The sequence below is a fragment of the Polyodon spathula genome, chromosome 1, assembly GCF_017654505.1.
Source record: "Polyodon spathula isolate WHYD16114869_AA chromosome 1, ASM1765450v1, whole genome shotgun sequence".
Classification (NCBI taxonomy): domain Eukaryota; kingdom Metazoa; phylum Chordata; class Actinopteri; order Acipenseriformes; family Polyodontidae; genus Polyodon; species Polyodon spathula.
In genome coordinates, this window is record NC_054534.1 from 90,566,818 (window position 1) to 90,581,450 (window position 14,633).

Consider the following 14,633-nt stretch of genomic DNA (forward strand, 5'->3'; position numbering starts at 1 on the left):
TCTATATATCATTTTTTGTGATGGGTTCTTTGTGTGCGATTTGTATGTTACACCATCCCGGAGCTCGGGGATGATGGGGAAATATGAAAACGCTGCTGCATTGCAGTTATTTGGCATAGGTGTTTCATAATTTTACCTGTAAAATGTGTGCCTTGATCTGAATCAATTTGTAATGGTGTGCCCCATAGGGGCTACTGTCAATGCGTCATTAGTCTTTTTCAGAAATACTTCTACCCATTTACTAAACCTGTCTTTAATTACTAGTAAATATTGCAGACCTCCTTTTGCCATTGGCAGTGGTACAGTAAAGTCAATTTGGATGTGTTCCCAGGGTCCCCTGGATGATTCTGGTCTAGCTAGCTTACCTTTTTCACGCTTGCGCATACAATACATTCACTACAGTACTGTTCAATATCCATCTTCATGCCTTGCCACCAACAGTGGCGTTGCACCAATGCAGTGGTCGCCTCAGCACCACTATGACCTACCTTGTAATATGCCTGCATCACTTCTTCCTGTAACGGTTGACCCGTTGATCCCAAAGCATCACCAATCCCTGCTGTACTGTGACATGTGTTTTGTTTCAGTCCTGGTATCAGTTCTCCATCTGGCTGCCACGACGTTGTTTGTAACTTCTGCAGTGTGTCTGGTGTTTTAGCGGATGCAACTATTATTGCTACCGTAGCAAAACATTATACAGCGTTTTCTGTTTCTAACGCCCCCTCTCTGGCCGCTCGCCTAGTGAGCAAGTCAACCACAGCGTTCTGGCTTTCTTCCCAGCTTGGGTTAATGCTCTGGTGTACTTTTAACCTTGACAACAGAGAGTGTATGTTTAAGATTTTTATGTATTAGAATTTTGTTCCAAATATCCTTAAGTGTTTGTGGATGTTTCAGTGGCTGTCCAGATGCTGTTTAATTGCCCCTCTGTGCACATATATCCATATAATCGGTGAGTATACCGCATGCATAGTTATGTTTTGTGCGATGAGTGTCAAACACCAGAGGACTGCACGCAGTTCTGCTACCTGTGCTGATCCCTCATTAGGTAAGTGGATCACCAATTTCTCCAAAAATTGTGTGGGGATCTGATACCAGAGATGTCATTTTAGATATTACTTTATTCAACTGCTGATAACACTGTGTAACAATCTTTTTTTTTTGTTCCTGGGTAGTAAGTGTTATTTCCTAATTGCTTATGCCTCAAAAGTATAGAAAATGGCTATTATTCCCCACAAACTTTGCTTTTGTGACCAGGACAGTGATATTTCAAAATATCACTATCTCCAATGGGAAAACGGGCAAATGTGTGTCTTTTCGTTCACATAAAGTCAGAAAAATACAACATATGAATCTAAATTAACATGTATTTATACTAAAGTAATACAAAAATGACTACAAAAGATTTAGAAGCAAGTAGTTTTTCGAGATTTACGATTATACTATAAATATATGTTAATTCGGATTCATATGTTATTTTTTTCTGACTTTATGTGAACGAAAAGACACACATTTGCCCATTTTCTCATTGGAAATAGAGATATTACAAAATATCACTGTCCTGGTCACAAAAGCAAAGTTTGTGGGGAATAATAGCCATTTTCTATACTTTTGAGGCATAAGCAATTGGGTAATAACACTTACTACCCAGGAACAAAAATTGTGTTACATAGTGTAATCAATGGTCAACCGCCATGACCCATCAGGCCTTCTCACCAGCCAAACCGACGAGTTTGTGGCTGAGTTACAACGTTTCACAACACCTTGAGCTTAAGAACATAAGAAAGTTTACAAATGAGAGGAGGCCATTCGGCCCATCTTGCTCGTTTAGTTGTTAGTAGCTTATTGATCCCAGAATCTCATCAAGCAGCTTCTTGAAGGATCCCAGGGTGTCAGCTTCGACAACATTACTGGGGAGTTGATTCCAGCCTCACAATTCTCTATGTAAAAAAGTGTCTCCTATTTTCTGTTCTGAATGCCCCTTTTTCTAAACTCCATTTGTGACCCCTGGTCCTTGTTTCTTTTTTCAGGCTGAAAAAGTCCCTTGGGTCGACACTGTCAATACCTTTTAGAATTTTGAATGCTTGAATTAGGTCGCCATGTAGTCTTCTTTGTTCAAGACTGAACAGATTAAATTCTTTTAGCCTGTCTGCATATGACATGCCTTTTAAGCCCGGAATAATTCTGGTCGCTCTTCTTTGCACTCTTTCTAGAGCAGCAATATCTTTTTTATAGTGAGGTGACCAGAACTGCACACAATATTCAAGATGAGGTCTTACTAGTGCATTGTACAGTTTTAACATTACTTCCCTTGATTTAAATTCAACACTTTTCACAATGTATCCGAGCATCTTGTTAGCCTTTTTTATAGCTTCCCCACATTGTCTAGATGAAGACATTTCTGAGTCAACAAAAACTCCTAGGTCTTTTTCATAGATTCCTTCTCCAATTTCAATATCTCCCATATGATATTTATAATGTACATTTTTATTTCCTGCATGCAGTACCTTACACTTTTCTCTATTAAATGTCATTTGCCATGTGTCTGCCCAGTTCTGAATCTTGTCTAGATCATTTTGAATGACCTTTGCTGCTGCAACAGTGTTTGCCACTCCTCCTACTTTTGTGTAATCTGCAAATTTAACAAGTTTGCTTACTATACCAGAATCTAAATCATTAATGTAGATTAGGAATAGCAGAGGACCTAATACTGATCCCTGTGGTACACCACTGGTTACCACACTCCATTCTGAGGTTTTTCCTCTAATAAGTACTTTCTGTTTTCTACATGTTAACCACTCCCTAATCCATGTACCTGTGTTTCCTTGAATCCCAACTGTGTTCAGTTTGAGAATTAATCTTTTGTGCGGGACTTTGTCAAAAGCTTTCTGGAAATCTAAATAAACCATGTCATATGCTTTGCAATTATCCATTATCGATGTTGCATCCTCAAAAAAATCAAGCAAGTTAGTTAGGCACGATCTCCCTTTTCTAAAACCATGTTGACTGTCTCCCAGGACCCTGTTACCATATAGGTAATTTTCCATTTTGGATCTTCTTATAGTTTCCATAAGTTTGCATATAATAGAAGTCAGGCTTACTGGTCTGTAGTTACCAGCTTCCCGCTCTTTGTCTCACCACTCCTTGAGCTTCCCGTTCTTTGTCTCACCACTCCTTGAGCTTCCCGCTCTTTTGCAATAGACTCTACTGCAGCAACCGCCTCTGCTTTAACCGGGTATTGTTTTTTTGCTTTGTGGGTCTCCCTCATTACTGAGCACCCCACTCACTAGACCACAGTCCCGTTTTAGACTTGGCCCACACCCCTAACTCTTGCCACACAATCTCGGCCAACACGGGATTAGATGTTTATAACATCTGGTGCACTACAAGCACCATGTTCCCTGTCTCCCCATGTCTCCTGTAAGGACAGGGTGTGCTCTTAGGCATATCACTACTTCTCACGAAAACAAAAGTATAAGTATCTAAGTACTGGTTCTGAACACTTGCATAGACTGACACACTCCAGTCCTCTTAAAATGTTATCCTACAGCACATATGCACACGCCCCCGATAATCAATCAAAATGGTCCTACCCAGTTGGATCACTTGCCACAGGCTAAGGAAGTCCCCCATGGACGTCTCCCTGTGTCGTGTCCCGAAGTAGGCAACAGGCTAAGGGAAAGTCCACCACTCTCCCAGGGTACGTGGGTAGCCACAGCGTCCCCCAACACGAAGGTACTCCCTCGGTGTGTTCTGTCTGGATATGTGTCAGTCAGAGGTAAGGTCTCACAGCTTCAGCACCATCTTTAACAATAGAGATCTGTCACACACCAAGTTCCAGTTTCAAAACCAGAGGTTGGTTTATTGTAATCACACAAGCGCGAAGAGTGAGGTTACAGTGCTGGAGAGAACTTAAATTCTCTAACGCAGCAGAGATCACACAACATTTTTATACATACATGCAAAACAATGCATGTATACAGTATACGCCCCTGTAACAGGGCCAGGAGCCCTGTGCATGAAAAGGGGGCAGGGCAAAGCCCTGTTATAAAAATTTTTTGTATGTGGAGGACAAGCGAGGTGTCATCCACCATGTTATTGTATTGTTTTGTTTTGATTTTGTGTTTATTTAAGAACTGGGTACTCACTGCCCCTATTTTGTATTTACTTTTGTATTATGATTTATTTATTGTATTTGTGACGGTGTAGCCTGGTGTTTTTATGTTTGTGTTGGAGTGGATAGGAAGTCCCATCCACATTAATAATCTTGTGCAGATTGTGGCTGAGGGGTAATAGAATAATTACTAGCTAGTTAAACCCCTCAGCCACGATATATAAGCCTGCAGTTCTCCCTGCTCGGGGTGGGTGTTCAGAGGAGCGAATGAGAAGTGAGTAAGGGGAAACTGAAATTGAAACTAAAAGAATAGGGACAGTGACAGCAATTTGCCCAGCCTGACCTATTCATTTTGTGTTTGTGGTTTTATTTAAAAACTTTTATTTTGCTCTGCGAGCAGTGTTTTTTGTTAAAATATTTAATTTATTTTTTGTTTGAAAATAAACTGCGCCGCAGCATCTTTTGCCTTGCAGTACTGCATTGTCTGTTTCTTCCAGCATTCTGGCCTGACATCACTACTCGGCCATACCTGTCACAGCACCACAAACTGTTTGTGCCTTCTGTCACATCACCCTTCCCAAACTGTTTGTTCTCGGTACTTTCCCCTTATCTAGTAGCCTCCACCCCCTTCTTGCAGTCTGTTCTCTCTTGAGGCATTAGTTTTTAGTTGTTTATCAACTCCAGGCAACTTCTGCTTACAGTATTTTCCTAGTGTAACATGCATGCATACTCATATTAACTGTTAAGCTTAACTATATTTTGTTAGTAATTTATACATTAATTCAAACCATCATTAGTAATAAAATAAATAAACTTCTCAAATTCTCTCTTGCAACTGCACAACAGTACTTTAAAAAAGGAAATAAGGAAATACCAAGGAAATTAGTCACCACTATTACAGAAAGACCATGATTTTAATGATTTATAGTCGTACTCCCTCCATAATAGTTAATTGTCTTGTTTTGGTATATTTTATTTTGTTTTTTGTTGTGGTGATTCAATAGAGGTGAACCCTTGACCTGTATAAGATCAATGAGCAAATTCAGTATCTATTACCAGAATATCTGATAGTGTGATAAGCATTGTGTTTGTTTATTTCTTTCTCAGTTCCCCAAAATAATAATTGATTCAGTGATGAGAACATGCTCGTTTTAATAATAATTTTTAGGAGTGATTGATAGTAGTGGTAGTAGTAATAATAATAATAATATAATAATAATAATAATACCTATATGAACATAGTTTTAGATTTATTTATTTATTTTATATAACATGTAATCCCAGATACTACAAAATGATATGACAACAAAAACAAAACAAAAACAAAAACACCTGACTGGTACATTTTGACCTAAAAAAAATAAATAGAGAGAGAGAGAGATCAGTTTGTGCCTCATTAAAGCACTTCAGTGTGGAGCCAAATATCAGAAAACAATGCAGACATTTGATTTTTATGAACCTTACTGGATTAATTAGAATTTAAAGCGACTGCCCGAAATGAAACACAAACCAGTGCACCAGCCCTTGTCATAACACACTGCTTTCATTATGAGCCAGTCCCCTGAAATGCTACCTCCTAATGCAAGTCGACTTTACCTTGATTCCCTTGTGCATGAGATCATATTAACATGCCTACACTATAATACACAACTACTTCTAGCACTGGCTTTGTAGGCATCCAGCGGGGGGAGTATGATAAGCTGTCAACAGTCTTTCTTTGATCAAACGTTGGGTAGCACTTTCCAGACCCGTGTTTAATTGAAAGAGCATTATTGGTTTACTGATCTTGGGAAGATTTCATATAGTTAAAGTTTTAAACAATCTTAGTTTTGTGCCCTTAAAGGGTTACATGCTAGCTAATGAAATAAATACATACACTCATGTGCAGCTTTGAAAGAAGACAATCTTATAGCAAACATGTACAGTATTTTCAGGTAAGATTTGGGGATTTTTTTTTTTTTTTTTTTTTTTGTATCTATAAGCCTTTAAGCATATTACTCCATCATAAACAACACAGTATTTAAAATAAATGTAGGTTTACACAAATAGTATTTTACTTGTCATTGGCAACACGGGAACATTGAAGTTGGGGTGTACTTTTATAGTATGGCTAATTTACAATACAATAATTCTGAAGCATTACTCTGCAGAACTCTCAATTGTGTTTTCTTTATTGTAGTCTAAATGTGGTTTCGTTTTCTGAGGTCTCTAGAAATCTGCTGGGTATTTTTGACAGCTGTGCATCGGTAACCACTTTTCTTTTTCCATACCAGTTTTTTTTTTTTTTTAAAGGGAATGCTTTTAAGTGAAGCTGTTTTATTGAGAGAAGCTCCAGAATGCAGACATGTGCTGTGATAACATCTGGCAGTTAACTTTCACTTCACCAGGGAGAAAAAAACTGCACTAAATAAAGAATGAACTTGTAAAGATACTGCATACCCTAGTAATAGAATACTCCTAAATCTTTTTCAAACAGCTTTCAGATTCCTTGTCTCTTGTACTAGCATTTTGTTTTTGTACAGTGTATGCTTAACAACTGTGTCTAATCTGGAACTTCTGACCTAGAGTCATGCATAGGTTCTTCAGAGATGAAGAGTACATGTATTATATACATGGCAAAACCCCAGTTCATTATTCGTGTAATGGAAGATTTAGTGTTTTGATATTCTGGAATATCTGTGGTTACTTTACCAATAACAAACAACGGTAACACAGATTAGTTTTCTCCATGTTAATTGGTGTATTAAATGATAAACTTGAATTATAAGTTAAGGCTTAGGAAAACTATAAACAACTTTTGATTTAAAAAAAAAAAAAAAAAGTGTGTGTGCTTTTAAAGATTGCACATTGAAGAAACTTGGCATGACTCTTGGCAAAATTTTTAAATTTATGATTTCTGTGCAGCTTCAACAGACACAGTAACACAGTTGACCTGTAAGGGACCCATAATAAAATTATATATATATATTAGAAACTGGACATATTTTCAGTCATAGTCATCCCCAGTTGCATTACAAATGTTGGATTTTTATCAATGTGATTGTTGTGTATTATGATAACTTAAACTCTCCACTGATTGTGGGATGCGATAGTCATATTATGTGACCAATTCATATAAAAATACAGTAAATCAGTCCTTTTTTTTTCCTTGTGATTTTTATGCAGGATTGTGACTTCGAAGGATGCCCTACATACTGTATGATGATACAACATTAATCTCATGGTTATATGAAGATATGCATTATTGATTTTAATGTATCATTTGTTTTTTTTTGTTTGTTTTTTTCATGGAACCAGCCTTGGCAGGTAGTTATTTTACTGTCCTAAAAAAATCCAAGACATCTGGTAAACATATTAAGCAAGAATGTGTTTTTATGAAAAGAAATTCTGAACTTTGCAGCTGGGGTTAGCCAGGTGTAATTGGCTGAAAACAATCAAATTATATATGGTGTAAAATTGCTTTAAATGTGGAAAATAAAATCCTTGTGCTGTAACGGATGTAAACAGATTTATTTTTGGAGGCCAAATACCTGGCTAGCCAGCTGAAGTTGTTAGTACCACAGCGAGTTCAAATTCCAATACATATGATGGTTCGTAAAGTCTAAATGAAATTTTTTGCAGTGCCAATCCACTTCTGGATTTTAAACCCGTCTCCATTTAACATTATTTGCCATTTCACTGGAATTGGGCAGGCAGCAAACTTTTAGTGATGAGGGTTTGCGACAAACGATGCCATCTGTTAAGCACCAATAAACTTTCTACATATTACAAGTGTTGCTGAGGTTTAATTTCTACTTAAATGTGTGAACCAGCTTAGTATAATTACATGTATCTTGCAGACACCGGTGTTGCATCTATTACAAAAGAAAATCATGTTTGGGTCTGCTTTAACTCTCTGGAGTCCTGTGTGTATCTCTGTACACACGTCATGGTGGTGACTCTGAATCAGTCTGCTTTAACTCTCTGGAGTCCTGTGTTTATCTCTGTAGGTCGCGGTAGTGACTCTGAATCGGACGTGCCACACAGGAGGATGCCAGACATGAGGAAAGATGACATGCTGGCTCGGAGGACATCTTGCAACGAGCCAAGATCAGCAATGCCTTTCAATCAGTACCTGCCCAACAAGAGCAACCACACGGCCTATGTCCCCACTCCTTTGCGCAAGAAGGCGGCAGAACGACAGGAGTACCGGAAGAGCTGGAGCACCGCCACGTCACCCATCGGGGTCGAGCGGCCATTCAGGTAATAACCCTTCGATTTGATCTTAACATGTGCAAATATGTGCCTGCTAGAATGCATGCATATGTATGAACCTAGGACATTCATTGCTGGTGTCAGTATTCAGTTTGCTACAGAGATTATCAAGGGATACATTTCCTATTCTTTGTACACAGCAATGATAATTAACACTTAAGGTTGTCCAGTGCCTTTCAGGGGGATAATAAAAGCAGTGGAAAGGGGTGATAGATATTTTCTGGTGACTGCTGCTCATTGCTTTATCATACTGTAGATCTGGTCTCTAGGTAGGAAATTTTAACCATTAAACCATTTTTTTTTAGTTTTCAGGTACTGGTATTATTACAAGGTACATAGTAATTTATTTTCCAGATATTTGATTAAATCTATGTTTCAATGGCCAAAGGTGTTACATGGCACAGTGCTCATTGTGTAGGTCCTGTTCAGACGCTCCCCATAGGGACAATGTGAATACCTTTGCTGTAGTTATTGAAGTCAATGTGATTTTGAGAAATGTTTTAGATAAAGAAAAATAGGGAGAATAAATGATGATATTCATACCCAGTTTTTTTTTTCCTATAGCTCTTAAGAATTTGTTATGAGTTTATAGATTGAATTAAAAGCCTCATCCTGCTTTTTCTCTCCAGTTGTTGCATTGAAGTGAGATTTTATTATACAATTTAATTGTCCGGGCATTCAGAAACTAAAGGAAGAAAAGAATAATTGTTTAATGTTTCATTTATTCTTTTCATTGACAACAGGGGCTAGTCTTAACTCTAATATCAGAAAAAAAAAAAAATCTTCCTCATCAGCATGAATTCCAAACAGGTTTGACACATTTATATAAGATATTTGATATGCTCACTTTAATTCTAGCTACAGGGGATAGATAGTAATTGAGCTATCGCTCTGGTTTGTTTTCACTGCGCAGTTATTTGGGACTGAAATATGGATGAGAACTAGATGAAAACTCATTTTAATAATGGCTTGGTAGTTTCATTTATTATTGATCAGTCTGGCTGGGCTTGACTCAACTGTGGAAGTGCAGCTGTACAAGCCCCATTGTGTTAACTTTAAAAGGGCCCAATCCAGTCTACACTTTTTCTGTACTTGCAGCCCAAACTATCTATCAATCTATCTATCTGTTTTTTTTTTTTTATTGAATCCATATCTGTGCTAAGACGATTTTTTTTTATTATTGAGATAGTGACTGCCATGTAAACTGTATTGTATAACTTAATAGCCACCCTGAAACAATAGAAGAAGAACACTGTGAAACTTCTGGTTGCTGTGAAGACGACGGCAGTTCACGTGCAGAGCAAGAGGCCGGCCACAGAGCAGTGAAGTCTCAGGTTGATAGTGTTCAATGTCAAGAAATCGGAAGAAGCCATTCCCAAACTGATAGGCCGAAGGAAAGCCTACCGCACAAGTGGGAGGGAAAGCAGGAGGAGGAAGTGAAAAGTCTGCAAAGACTTGAGAAGGCTGGCATCAGGGTCTTGCCAGCATCAGTGCGCTGCAGCAGGTTAGCTGAATCATTTTGAGGTGCCCTAATGACCGCTTAAACTTGGTGTGGTGGTGTTGGAGTTGATGTGGCTGCTTAGTGCATTATAATTTGTGCTTAAAAAAGGAAATTGAAAAAAAAAAAGAAAAGGAAATCATGTTTTCTCCTTTCAGATGTTGTCCTTTGTTAAATCAAGTTTCACGTTAACAAGGTGCAATAATGTGGCAACGCTTTATTGAAGCATCATCCATTGTTTTTTGAAGTGATGCATTAATTCATTGATGGAGGGAAACATTGGGGGGGGGTTAATAGTGTGAAGAGGCAATGTTTTCCTCAGCAAATTGAAACTATGGTCTTTCAGTTAATAAACTATTATGAAAGGAATTGGATACAGAATACATTTTAGCTGTAAATCAACTGATCCACAAATCTACTCACATTTGTTGTTGTGTGGTTGCTTAATGTGCACAAGTAATCAAAAAGGCTGTATACTGTAGTAAACTAGAAGTCAATTAAGGAAGGTGTTCATTTAACACATGACAAACAGCTTAGTCAAGAATCTCCATTTTATAGCAGTGAACTGATACTTCATGAAATCATTGCTACTGGTATTGGTCAACTGGATTTAAAGATTGGAAGAGCTATGTGCACAGGAAGAGGCATCTTTTTCCAGAAATAAACTTAACATGTTGAGATTAAGCCTATGTGTGTCATGCAAAGCTGCAAGTTAAGTGTACGCTAGGTTTATTTGTAAGCTCTTGTGTAATGTTGTAATGTAGTTATTTATTTTGAAGTGCACACATTTTATACATTCATATATGTATTAAAGCCTCTGTTATTTATAGCAGTACTTAGGGGGAAAAAAGAAAGAAAATTAACTACCAGACATTTTTTTAAACCAGGAAAATAGTTTAGTAATGTCTAAAAGATTCCTAATCTTTTATCTTGCATATATGTTTTTTTTTAGTTTATTTGTTGTCATTTTTAGTTGTTACTATTCAGAAACACTTGTCTTAATGCATACAGCAGATAAGAGTCTAATCTATGTTATATATATTAAGTATATACTATATTCGCATATATATATATATATATATATATATATATATATATATATATATATATATATATATAAGTTCCACTGTGGTCTACCAATGTTACAGATCTGTAATCATTAGGCTGATGTACTACATTAGGCCGGAATTTTTATGGAATTAACAAAAATACTTTAATTTGATACAACCAACAGCACCTTGGGCACTGGGATTCAATGCTTATTTGACTCACATTTGGAAGCATGTGTTTCAATGTATCGCACCGGGTGTGTCTTGGTGGTTTCCTGCACTCTCACTTGGTAACCTGATTAGGAGTGAGGTAGAGTGGCTCCGACTTACAGCTTAGTTTTCTTTTCTTGGGGATGCTTTGTACTAACCGCATGTACGGTGCGTGCTTTTCGGCCCAGTGTGGAATAAAATCTACCTTTTCAACCCTCGGCATGTCAGCCCAAGGCCAGACAGTGAAGAAAGCCAGCCCACCACTCCGGATATAATCCTCCGTCGAGATAACGACTTTCTGAAGTGCCAGCAGGAGGGGGAGTCTGACTCAGAGGAGAAAGAGCAGGAGCAGAGACTGCCGGACATAGAGAAGGACGACCTGGCCACCAGGAAAGCCAGAATGAACCAGTTGAAACCCAGAGTTCCACTTAACACATTTTTGCCAATGCCGTGCTCACAGAGAGATGAGGAAAAATGGGAGAACATTAAGAAAGCTACCCACCTCGTTACAAGAAACACCCTGGATAGACAAGAAGTGACCAGGTGCAGCATACATTTTCTTATCTTTTTGATGTCATAATTTTACTTAAAAGCTGCATGGGTCTATATAAATTTGTAGCTGGACCCATGCAGTTAAGGGGTATTAATCGTGAATGCTATTGGGAAATATAACAGCTAATATCATGCCCAGATGTCTACTCTACATGGCACAGGTTTGAACCAAGCCAGGGGTTATAAGTTAGGTAAACGTGAGTAAAAATCTACTTGTACTGTGTGTAAGTGTATGAGAATGAGAGAGACAGAGCTGGGCTGCAGCCTGTGTATTTTATTCTAGTGGTAAATGTATGTGTTGAGCTACCCTTGGGTAATGTTATTTGTAGACGTTGAGTTAATTTTCACTGTTAAGCTGATGATACTCAGCTTTACCTATCCCTCTAGCAAGGAGATGAGTCTGCTGCTAATATTTTGAATACCTGTCTTCTACCTGTTTGTAAAAAAAAAAAAAAAAATGGAATAACAAATAGGTGATAATTCTCTAAAAATAGTGCATATCGCCGTAAACAAATGAAAAAAAAAAAAAAAAAAAAAAATATATATATATATATATATATATATATATATATATATATATATATATATTATATATAAATACCATATACAGTTGGTATACCATAAGTACTTGAAACTATTGATACCTCTTACTTGTCATTGCCTGTGTTTTTCCCCTGCGTTTTTTAAGTTCTGTCCTTGAACTAACAAACACATGTGTATGCTTTTCAGTTTATATTTCCCTCTAACTGGACTAGTTGTTGTTGTGGTGGTGGTTGTTTGTCTGCTCCGTGAGACTCAGTCTCCGGCTCTAGTGAGATTCTTATGAGGGAGAACCCCTTCCTCAAGCCTCAGCAGAATGACTCTGAGGTGACAGTCTCCAATATCCAGAGAGATGACCTAGCCAAAAGGAGGGCTCAGAGTGGCCCTGCCCCATACAGAGACCCAGCCATTTTGTAAAGGCCTCTATCACACAGTCTGACCTGGAGAAAAAGGAGAGGCTGAAACTGTCCTCAGACTCCAGGTGGCTGTTCTTTTTCTCGCCAAGGAAAAGCATGTTTAAACATTTAGCACATTCATCCAAGGGGATGTTGCATTTTATTGCTATGTTAATTCTGGTATTTTTTAAATTTATATATTATAAAAAATATGTTATATTTGAGAAGCGACATCCATGCTATAAATATAAGTGCCTTTATAATAAATGATAGCTAAACCTAGTGACCCAGATTTTTTTATCATCTGCTTTATATAGAGGATAAAGGAAGACAAGTAAATGAAAACAGATTTAAAATGAACTCATCCTTCTAACCAAAGGCCATAAAACGATTCTGAGCTCTGGGTACAGCCGGCCATTGTACTGTACAGCTGTTGGAGGAATAAAGTACCATTCAGTCAGAAGTGATTGATGATGATAATTCAGAGGTTAGCGTTTTATCACATGGGTTCATATATTAGACGGGCTTTTGTAGCATATGATACTGAGCCCTGAAAGTGAGATTAGGATACAGATGATTCTATGCATTGCAGGTATTTAAGGTAATGAGATAGAAGTGCTATTAACTACGTAAGCAGATAGATTGGATCGTTTTGTGTCATGGTTACATTGCTTTCTCGACGGTCGTGAGGTATTGGGTCAGTGCTCGGCTTTCTGCAGGTACACTGATGCTGTGTCGTGGATGGTTTTAGATTGCTGCAGTTTGCAGAACTGCTACAAGTCATATTAACTGATGCACTTTTGCTATTACAGTAGTATGGGACAGAAACAGAAAGATTAAATACTTTTGATATTTTGCTAACCCTAATAATACATTTAAATTATGTTGATGCTGTCTTTATAGCAGCTATTGAGAAGTACTAAATACTAAAAGTTATACAAACGGTATGCAATTCTTTTATGAAAACAGTACGTAAAATGTCAAAAAACATTACAGCAGTTAGTTTTGTTACTTTAGTACTTTTTAAAATCAGCTTTGATGCCTGACTCCTCCTCCTCACATTGGTCACTAATATGTCAGATACATTCTGGAGAGCTACAATAACACTTTTGACTTCTTAAAATGTATTTCTTGTTTCCATGTCCAGTTCCTTTATAACTGGTATTCTTATTATTGCTCAGTGAGAGTCAGGCCCGGTCCCCAGGCTCCAGTGAGATCCTCACGAGGAGGGAAAACCCCTTCATCAAGCCCCCTCAGAATGACTCGGAGGAGGAGGAGAGGGGGCAGGTGACAGTCCCCAATGTCCAGAGAGATGACCTGGCCAAAAGGAGAGCTCAGAGTGGCCCTGCCCCATACAGAGAGACCCAGCTCTTTGTAAAGGCCTCCATTACGCAGTCTGACCTGGAGAAATGGGAGAGGCTCAAACTGTCCACAGACACCAGGTGGCTGTTCTTCTCTACCCAAAAGCCTGCTTATATCATGGATTTAAGATAAGATGGCATATTATAAATGAAGAAAAAAGCACAGTAAAATGTTTCAGATTTATTTATTTATTTATTAGGGGTCGGTACGGATACATGTGGGGTTTAAAATTACCCGACCTGGGTCTGTTTTTACTACCCGGGTATCAATTTGAAAATTTAAAGAAAATGTAGAAAATACGACAACGCAGTTGTACCCGCCGGTCTCTGGCCGGCGTAGTAAAGACAACGTTAAGGCAAGCTTTAAATTAAGCCTTTTCTTAACTGACAGGTTTTACAGAAAACAATAACACACAGAGGCAAGTACACCTCAATAATAATAACTGCTGCGACCCTGTTCTTCTCAGGAACTAAATCGGAAAGAAAACAATGTCACATCCTGTTGAATTTAATAACCGTGTGGCCTCCAATATGGAATGCTTTATCTACAGTTATCGCACAGATAAAAAGATAATAAGTAGCCTTTATTTAAAAACGAACAAAAAAAAAAAATATACAGCATTGTCAGCGGTGTATCCCCAAACACACTGAAAACCGTAAACA

The 14,633-nt window shown here is 37.9% G+C and overlaps 1 protein-coding gene across 10 annotated transcripts in view; it reads left to right on the forward strand.

The window, feature by feature from the left end:
- The window catches only part of LOC121324101 (LIM and calponin homology domains-containing protein 1-like), a 156,045-nt gene that overhangs the window by 88,647 nt on the left and 52,765 nt on the right, over positions 1-14,633 (forward strand). For 8 of the 10 annotated variants that reach the window (XM_041265575.1, XM_041265593.1, XM_041265584.1 and 5 more), the window contains 2 exons: positions 8,101-8,353; positions 9,591-9,869. In XM_041265575.1, coding sequence (XP_041121509.1) covers positions 8,101-8,353; positions 9,591-9,869 — 532 coding nt within the window. The remainder of the gene's footprint in view (positions 1-8,100; positions 8,354-9,590; positions 9,870-14,633) is intronic. The other 2 variants (XM_041265619.1, XM_041265627.1) reach the window with 1 other exon arrangement.